Raw genomic sequence first — 9,733 nt, 5'->3', positions numbered from 1 at the left:
CAAAGAAGTTGGCTAATGTATTTGGTGAAACAGGATAAACCTTTTTGCTTCTGTTGTAAAATGTTTTCTACAAAACATGTTAGAATGGCTGAAGAAGGCATCAATGATTGAAAAAATGCTAGTCATTTGCTCAGCACACATGAAAGTAGCATAGAACACACTAAAAACATGACAACATAGAAGGAACTGGAGGTCAACATTGCAAGAGGAAGGACGATAGACAGACGGGAAATGGAAATGTTAATGGCTGAGTGGAACGGGTGGCGCCAAGTCCTCACTAGACTAATGGCGATTATTCAGTCTCTAGCTGAAAGCAATTTGGCTCTAGAGGGTCAACCGAAAAACTTAACTGTCAATCCAATGGTATTTTTCTCCAAGAAGTGGAACTTTTGGTTAAATTTGATCGTTATGGAGAATCATTTAAGTAGGGTTGAAAGTAATGCAGGCAATCACAGTCACACTCACTACCTTGGCCAAATGATCCAAAATGAACTGATTAACATTATCAGTGCAAAGATTACTGAGAGAATCATGGACGATATCAAAGCATCGAAATACTTCTCAATTTTAGACTGCACCCCTGATTTGAGTCGCAAAGAGCAACTTTCTTGAAGACAAGCCAACAATAAAGGAGCATTTCTTGGGGTTCCTTGAGGTAGAGAAGTCTACAGGGCTAAATTTGTCATGACTTCTACTCGGAAGACAAACAAATGAACATTTCTTTTGAGGATTATCGAGGTCAATCCTACGACAATGAAGCAAATATGAGAGGAAACATCAAAGGAGTTCAAGCCAGGCTTCAACAGAATTCTCGGGCCTTATTTGACCCTTGTGGTGCCCATAATTTGAATTTGATATTAGGCGACGCTGCCAAGAGCTCCCTAAATGCAACTTGTTACTTTGGATATTTAACGAAAGAATTCACATTGTTTTCAGTCTCCTCAGAGGTGGCAAGTTCTTTTAAACATGTTAATATCAATCTGAAACCGTGGTCAGACGTCAGATGGGAAAGCCGAGTAAAAAATGTGGAGGCAATTAGATATCAACCTGCGCAAATCAAAGAAGCGCTTTTGGAGCACAGAGAATCTGCAACTGACCCTGTCGTCAAAGTTGAGGCTTAATCGTTGGCAGAGGAAGTAGGGTCATACCGTTTTGTCATTTGTTCAGTTGTGTGGTATGATATACTCAGCAAAATTCAGCACGTGAGCAAACTAATGCAGTCGAGTACGATACAGCTCGGCGTGGCTGTAGATCTGCTCAAAAAGACCAGAGATGATATTGTCAGCTACAGAAATACAGGTTTTGCTGATGCACTAACTATTGCTAAAGAAATCTGAAGCGATGAGCGTAGACACGGTGCTGAAACAGAAGAGACCAAGAACTAAAAAATGTCACTTTAGCTATGAGTGTGCAGACGAACCTGTCAGCGATGTACTCAAGAGGATGGAGACTACATTTTTCAATGTGGTAGTGGATACTGTGATTTCCTCTCTTAATGAGAGGTTCAAGACCTTGGGCGAGGTGAATGAAAAGTTCAAGGTATTGTTGGGGTTCACCGACATGTCTGACAAAGATATTGTCGATCACTGCCAAACCCTCAGCAACACGCTTACTCATGGGGGAAACTCAGACATTGATGGAAGGGAACTGGCCATGGAGCTGCAGTGTCTCCCAGATTTGCCTTCCAAGAATATGACAATGGATTTTCTCACCTTCCTGCATGAAAAGAAACTTACTGAAGTATTCCCGAACTTGTGGGTAGCTCTGCGGATCTGTGCAACTCTCCCTGTAACGGTGTCGGCAGCAGAGCGGAGCTTTTCTAAGTTAAAACTGATAAAAACTTATTGCGATCCACAATGGCGCAGGAACATCTTAGTGAGTTGGCCATCATCAGTGTGAACATTGCAGTGTCTAGACTCTCTAGTTATCGTATGACGATGTAATCGACGAATTCGCTTCCAGGAATCAAGTTAACGGTTATAAGCAGGCACGTAGCGAAAACGAGAAAACGGCGGAATCCAGAATGTCATGACATGTTAATTGAATTGCTTAATGTTTAAATACAATAGTAGTTTGATTTTGAGTGTTTCTTTACAGTCACTTTTCATGCCATTATTGTATTGTGCTTAAGAGTATTTGCTAATTAATGTATGTATTAGCAAATTAAAATAGATCAGTGTAAGGTAAACAGTTTCTTCAATATGGTACCTGGATTACTTTGTGGGCAAACCCAATCGTGAAGTGGGAGGCGGGTGGGGACGCCAGCTGCAGTCCTGCTAAGGGCGCCAAATAGGCTGGCGCCGGCCCTGGCAGAAACAATGACTGGTGAGGCAGGAAAACTGACTGGTGAGGCAGGAGCATTCACTGGTGAGGCAGGAACAATGACTGGTGAGGCATAGTTGATGGCCCTAGGGTTGGAACAGGGAAAACTGCAAACAGTCAGTATAAGGTAGGTCACTGCTGCCGTTTGATTTTTAGACATCCAAAGGAGATTGAGCAATGGTATCAATGGGAGTGCATACAACTGTATAAATCAATAAATATTCTCACCTAACTGCACATTCCACAAGGAATTATTTCTTCATCTACTGGGTGATTGCGGAAAGTCTCGTAAAAATCATCAGCCACTGCTAACTCGGCCCTCAAGTTTTCGGTCTTTTATATCTCTGTTTTTATATTTCTGAAAGAAAGAGAAGAAATTAATGCTGTATAGCAATAGCAACAGCATTGGCTTTTATAATGCTTTCATCACCAATGCCTATGAGCAAAGGGGATGCAGAACAGACTAATATCATTTACTGTACATATATGCATCACAAAAGAAATATATGACGGTTTTGTAGAATTTTACAATACAGCAATATTTAAAGGGCCTGTAGACAGTTTTAAAACCTGTAAATTTGCCATTAAAAATTGAGTACAGAAACATGGTTATACTTTACGATGCTGTTGTGCACTTACATCAGTAGATCGAAAACAAACAAACAAAACATTTTTTGAAGTAGGCCTTAAATACTGTAGCCTACAGTCATATCTGCAAAAAAATTATTATATGATAATATATATATAGATATGAGGATTTGTATGCTTCTGACAAGTCTTTTGAGGTGACCCTTCAAAAATTGAACAGACCTGTTTGAAACTTGTCTTGCCAGAATATTTGGGCTTGCCAGGTGTGTGGAGGAACCAGCCCCAGACTTGCCCATTTTTCTTGGTGCACGTCGTGGTCGTAAAATGTTGCTATATAGAGTTATATGCTGCATAGCTTGGGTCTAGGACAATTGCCCCCCCCATTGCCAGTGAGTAACTAGCACAAAACATGGAAATAACCTAACTAACTTGAAATAGCCTAGCCTAGCCTTACCTAACAAAATATTAAATATGACCGATCTACAATTTTTTTTCACTTGACCATAAATTATGAGTCGTCATTTTGTGTATATAATTATTAAAAAAAGAAAAGAAAATATAGCACTATATCTTAGTGTTCCATGATTGTGTCAGTTATTCACTGGCAAGGAAGGGGGGGGGGAGTAATTGTCCAGAGGGCAGTTGTCCTATGGGGGGGGGAGGGGGGTAATTGTTCTGAAACCATATAGCTTGTATATAGTCAGGGTAAAAATTGGCATTACAGATTTCAAACAAGAGAACCTAAAAGTATGGCAGAGGCACCTATTTACTGTTATACCCTCCATACCAGTACCTTCCCTATGAATTCACATTTTTATCAGATAACTCTTAAGAGAAAAATCAATCAATAGGCATATAGATATTATGAAAGACATAAAAAACCCATTTAATTTTATATACAACTCAAAGATATGAAGGAAGGGAAAATGGAGAGGTGAGATGGGAGCTTTCCTTCTGTCTACTTCGGTAGGAGGCGAGCTTCCTCACATGACCCGTCACTTAAATGCTCTAATCCTACTTAATTTAGTAACCTAATGGAAAAACACCGTACATTAATAAGCATATACTCTACTTCCTTTTTAAGTGTCCGTAGCTCCTCTTGAGCTGCTTGGCTGTGCGAGGGAGTTGGTCAGAGTTGCTGGCGTTGAATGAGGCAGCAATTTCACCCCAGGCCTCTCTTTTCCGCATTTATTGTGTTGCTAGTAGACCTGCTATGAGCTGGGTAATGGATGCTTGGTCAAGGTCACCTACTACGAGGCGAAACACGCCCGTTGGACGACGGCGTGTGTGTGGGGGCGCACCCAAACATTTTTGGGCCGCTCCACCCACCCAACCGAGGTAGCGACGTGTGCGCCCAGAGAAGCGTGCGCCGACGAGTCGGCATGCCACTCATTATTTGGTGTGAAGTTTGAGTGGGGCAGTATATCTATCAAATGTTAACGCAGGTGCCCCAAGACTAGCTCAACCTTTATCATTTGTGGGGACATGGGCTCAAGCGGGTGGGACCCACTATCATCAATTGTTAGGTGAGGATAGAATGGGTCACCCTGTTTGCTTCGAGTTTGTGGCAAGAACTATTCTTAGTTTGCTCGAGTACTAGAATGAGACATGCACCCCGGTCATGTTGAACCACGAGCTGTTATCGCATTGACTGGTGGAATAAATCTCGGTCAAGACACAATGGCCACTGCATTGAAGGCTGCAGCATATGCTGTGACGGAAACTGTAATGGCTACGTGCAAGCCCAGAGAAAAACTGCTGGAACGTGTTCGCCCAGAGAAGCGTGGCGACGTGCGCGCCCAGAGAAGCGTGGCGACGTGCGCGCCCAGAGAAGCGTGGCGACGTGCGCGCCCAGAGAAGCGTATGGCGTGCGCGCCCAGAGAAGCGTGGCGATGAGAGACCAAAGCGCAGGGAGGCTGATTATGATCAATCAGGAGAGTTTCATCGTCATCATGAGTCGGTGAAGCCGGGGACGCGCTGGAAATGATTGGCACCCACTGTCAGCTCACTGGTGCGTCCTGGGCAGACCCCCAACCAACCACCCCGACCGCGCTCGCGCGGCAATACGCCGGGTGAGACCCTGGGGGTCTCACCCGGCAAACGCCGCGCGGGCGTGGCCAGAGGCAGCCGGTTGAGGATCTGCCCAGGACGCACCAGGCGTCCGTTGCCCTCATCTCGCCTTCAGGCTCAGTGAGCCCATCGACTCCCACACACGCTAGACTCCGTGGTCCGTGTTCCGAGGTGGGTCGGGTGGATCACCGACCCTCTGCACATCGCGAGAGCGAACCCCCACAGTCGAGGTGGAGGCGGCGCTCTTCTCTACGACTGTCGTAGGACAGCCAGGATACTGGCGGTTGCCCCCAGTCGTGCGGAACTCCCCCCTCCCCCCCACTCAGACGAGCTGAGAGAGTCGGTAGTGGGGTGCCAATCCGACAGAACCTTCGACGTCCCCGGCTACTGGTCGCGGTCACCTACTACAAGGCGAAACACGCCTGTTGGACGACGGCATGTGTGGGGGCGCGCCCAAACATTTTTGGGTCGCTCCACCCACACAGCCGCATACAAGCTGAGGTGGCGACGTGCGCGCCCAGAGAAGCGCGGCGACGTGTGCGTCCAGAGAAGCGCGGCGACGTGTGCGTCCAGAGAAGCGCGGCGACGTGTGCGTCCAGAGAAGCGCGGCGACGTGTGCGCCCAGAAAAGCGCGGCAACTTGTGAGCAAAATATTAGCCGCTATACTTCCGACGGCTTTTTTAACTTAAGAAATTTTTGGACAAAATAAATTAATGTAGATTTATTTACTTTAAATCAAATTATTTAATTGTAAAATGTAAGAAAATAAATTTCTAAGAGCATGTATATACTTTTATCCTATTCACCACTGATTGGCTTGTTAGCCGCTTGGACGATTGGTCACGTCTGTTACGCATGCCCAGGCTCCTGAATGTACCTGAACCTGCTCCAGTGTTGGTGAGGCAGGAGCAAGGACTGGTGAGGCAGGAACAATGACTGGTGAAGCAACAATGACTGGTGAGGCAGGAGCATTCACTGGTGAGGTAGGAGCATTCACTGTCGAGGCAGGAACAATGACTGGTGAGCACAGTTGATGGCCCTGGAGTTGGAACAGGCAAAACTGCAAAAAGTCAGTATAAGGTAGGTCACTGCTGCCGTTTGATTTTTACACAGCCAAAGGCGATTGAGCAATGGTATCAATGAGAATGCATACAACTGTATAAATCAATAAATATTCTCACCTATCTGCACATTCTATAAGGAATTATTTCTTCATCTACTGGGTGACTGCGGAAGGTCTCGTAAAAATCACCAGCCACTGCTAACTCGGCCCTCATCAGTGATGCTGTTAAGGCAGTTTCTTCTGAAGCTTTTAATATTTTTTTCTCGTGGACCACCACCTGTCTTTTTAAGCTTTCGGTCTTCTATATCTCTGTTTTTATAGTTCTGAAAGAAACAGAAGAAATTAATGCTGTATAACAATAGCAGCAGCATTGGCTTTTATAATGCTTTCATCACCAATGCCTATGGCCAAAGGGGATGCAGAACAGACTAATATCATTTACTGTACATATATGCATCACAAAAGAAATATATGACGGTTTTGTAGGATTTTACAATACAGTAATATTCAAAGAGTGTATATAGTTTAAAAAATGTAAATTTGCCATAAAAATGGAGTACAAAAACATGGTTATACTTTACGATGCTGTTGTGCACTTACATCAGTAGATCGAAAACAAACAAACAAAACATTTTTTGAAGTAGGCCTTAAATACTGTAGGCTACAGTCATATCTGCAAAAAAATTATTATATGATAATATATATAGATATGAGGATTTGTATGCTTCTGACAAGTCTTTTGAGGTGACCCTTCAAAAATTGAACAGACCTGTTTGAAACTTGTCTTGCCAGGTGTGTGGGGGAACCAGCCCCAGACTTGCACATTTTTCTTGGTGCACGTCGTGGTCGTAAAATGTTGCTATATAGAGTTATATGCTGCATAGCTTGGGTCTAGGACAATTGGCCCCTCCCCCCATTGCCAGTGAGTAACTGGCACAAAACATGGAAATAACCTAACTAACTTGAAATAGCCTAGCCTAGCCTTACCTGACAAAATATTAAATATGACCGATCTACAATTTTTTTTCACTTGACCATAAATTATGAGTCGTCATTTTGTGTATATAATTATTACAAAAAAAAGTATGAAAATATAGCACTATATCTTAGTGTTCCATGATTGTGTCAGTTATTCACTGGCAAGGAAGGGGGGGGGAGTAATTGTCCAGAGGGCAGTTGTCCTATGGTGGGGGGAGGGGGGTAATTGTTCTGAAACCATATAGCTTGTATATAGTCAGGGTAAAAATTGGCATTACAGATTTCAAACAAGAGAACCTAAAAGTATGGCAGAGGCACCTATTTACTGTTATACCCTCCATACCAGTACCTTCCCTATGAATTCACATTTTTATCAGATAACTCTTAAGAGAAAAATCAATCAATAGGCATATAGATATTATGAAAGACATAAAAAACCCATTTAATTTTATATACAACTCAAAGATATGAAGGAAGGGAAAATGGAGAGGCGAGATGGGAGCTTTCCTTCTGTCTACTTCGGTAGGAGGCGAGCTTCCTCACATGACCCGTCACTTAAATACTCTAATCCTACTTAATTTAGTAACCTAATGGAAAAACACCGTACATTAATAAGCATATACTCTACTTCCTTTTTAAGTGTCCGTAGCTCCTCTTGAGCTGCTTGGCTGTGCGAGGGAGTTGGTCAGAGTTGCTGGCGTTGAATGAGGCAGCAATTTCACCCCAGGCCTCTCTTTTCCGCATTTATTGTGTTGCTAGTAGACCTGCTATGAGCTGGGTAATGGATGCTTGGTCAAGGTCACCTACTACGAGGCGAAACACGCCCGTTGGACGACGGCGTGTGTGTGGGGGCGCGCCCAAACATTTTTGGGCCGCTCCACCCACCCAACCGAGGTAGCGACGTGTGCGCCGAGAAGCGTGCGCCGACGAGTCGGCATGCCGCTCATTATTTGGTGTGAAGTTTGAGTGGGGCAGTATATCTATCAAATGTTAATGCAGGTGCCCCAAGACTAGCTCAACCTTTATCATTTGTGGGGACATGGGCTCAAGCGGGTGGGACCCACCATCATCAATTGTTAGGTGAGGATAGAATGGGTCACCCTGTTTGCTTCGAGTTTGTGGCAAGAACTATTCTTAGTTTGCTCGAGTACTAGAATGAGACATGCACCCCGGTCATATTGAACCACGAGCTGTTATCGCATTGACTGGTGGAATAAATCTCGGTCAAGACACGATGGGCCACTGCATTGAAGGCTGCAGCATATGCTGTGACGGAAACTGTAATGGCTACGTGCACGCCCAGAGAAAAACTGCTGGAACGTGTTCGCCCAGAGAAGCGTGGCGACGTGCGCGCCCAGAGAAGCGTGGCGACGTGCGCGCCCAGAGAAGCGTGGCGACGTGCGCGCCCAGAGAAGCGTGGCGACGTGCGCGCCCAGAGAAGCGTGGCGACGTGCGCGCACAGAGAAGCGTGGCGACGGGTGCCGAGGAGACCAAAGCGCAGGAGGCTTTGATTTCATGGATCAACCAGGAGTATTTCACCATAGGTCATCATGTATCTGCAGTCGGGACGCCGGCTCACCAGCTCTGCAGATGAAGGCAACAGGCGCCTGGTGCGTCCTGGGCAGACCCCCAACCAACCACCCCGACCGCGCTCGCGCGGCAATACGCCGGGTTGAGACCCTGGGGGTCTCAACCCGGCAAACGCCGCGCGGGCGTGGCCAGAGGCAGCCGGTTGAGGATCTGCCCAGGACGCACCAGGCGTCCGTTGCCCTCATCTCGCCTTCAGGCTCAGTGAGCCCATCGACTCCCACACACGCTAGACTCCGTGGTCCGTGTTCCGAGGTGGGTCGGGTGGATCACCGACCCTCTGCACATCGCGAGAGCGAACCCCCACAGTCGAGGTGGAGGCGGCGCTCTTCTCTACGACTGTCGTAGGACAGCCAGGATACTGGCGGTTGCCCCCAGTCGTGCGGAACTCCCCCCTCCCCCCCACTCAGACGAGCTGAGAGAGTCGGTAGTGGGGTGCCAATCCGACCGAACCTTCGACGTCCCCAGCTACTGGTCGCGGTCACCTACTACAAGGCGAAACACGCCCGTTGGACGACGGCATGTGTGGGGGCGCGCCCAAACATTTTTGGGTCGCTCCACCCACACAGCCGCATACAAGCTGAGGTGATGACGCGGCGCTTGAGCGCGGGCAGACGGTAGCGCCAGAGAAGGCGACGTGTGCGCCCAGAGAAGCGCGGCGACGTGTGCGTCCAGAGAAGCGCGGCGACGTGTGCGCCCAGAGAAGCGCGGCGACGTGTGCGCCCAGAGAAGCGCGGCGACGTGTGCGCCCAGAGAAGCGCGGCAACTTGTGAGCAAAATATTAGCCGCTATACTTCCGACGGCTTTTTTAACTTAAGAAAATTTTTGACAAAATAAATTAATGTAGATTTATTTACTTTAAATCAAATTATTTAATTGTAAAATGTAAGAAAATAAATTTCTAACAGCATGTATATACTTTTATCCTATTCACCACTGATTGGCTTGTTAGCCGCTTGGACGATTGGTAACGTCTGTTACGCATGCCCAGGCTCCTGAATGTACCTGAACCTGCTCCAGTGTTGGTGAGGCAGGAGCAATGACTGGTGAGGCAGGAACAATGACTGGTGAAGCAACAATGACTAGTGAGGCAGGAGCATTCACTGGTGAGGTAGGAGCATTCAC

General features: G+C 46.4%; 1 protein-coding gene and 1 long non-coding RNA gene across 3 annotated transcripts; one reads left to right on the top strand and one right to left on the bottom strand.

Moving 5' to 3' along the window:
• The first annotated feature begins 1,341 nt into the window (after positions 1–1,341).
• Positions 1,342–1,899, top strand: LOC121873654. Its single transcript, XM_042377730.1, has one exon. The coding sequence runs from the start codon at positions 1,342–1,344 to the stop codon at positions 1,897–1,899; it is 558 nt and encodes a 185-aa protein (XP_042233664.1).
• Positions 1,900–2,555: 656 nt separating this feature from the next.
• On the bottom strand, positions 2,556–6,837 carry LOC121872952. 2 transcript variants are annotated; one of them, XR_006090222.1, is made up of 3 exons: positions 6,162–6,837; positions 5,858–6,040; positions 2,556–2,680 (listed from the first exon to the last, which is right to left on the bottom strand). It is a non-coding gene; the product is annotated as an uncharacterized LOC121872952 (long non-coding RNA). The 2 variants fall into 2 exon arrangements; XR_006090202.1 differs by having other exon boundaries at positions 5,858–6,019.
• Positions 6,838–9,733: the final 2,896 nt, after the last annotated feature.

The sequence above is a fragment of the Homarus americanus genome, unplaced genomic scaffold (genome assembly GCF_018991925.1).
Source record: "Homarus americanus isolate GMGI-L3 unplaced genomic scaffold, GMGI_Hamer_2.0 scaffold60256, whole genome shotgun sequence".
Classification (NCBI taxonomy): Eukaryota; Metazoa; Arthropoda; class Malacostraca; order Decapoda; family Nephropidae; genus Homarus; species Homarus americanus.
This window is presented reverse-complemented; position numbering and strand designations above follow the sequence as displayed.

Coding starts and splice junctions, on each gene's coding strand:
- LOC121873654 (XM_042377730.1), top strand. CDS start 1,342: ATGAGCGTAGACACGGTGCTGAAACAGAAGAGACCAAGAACTAAAAAA.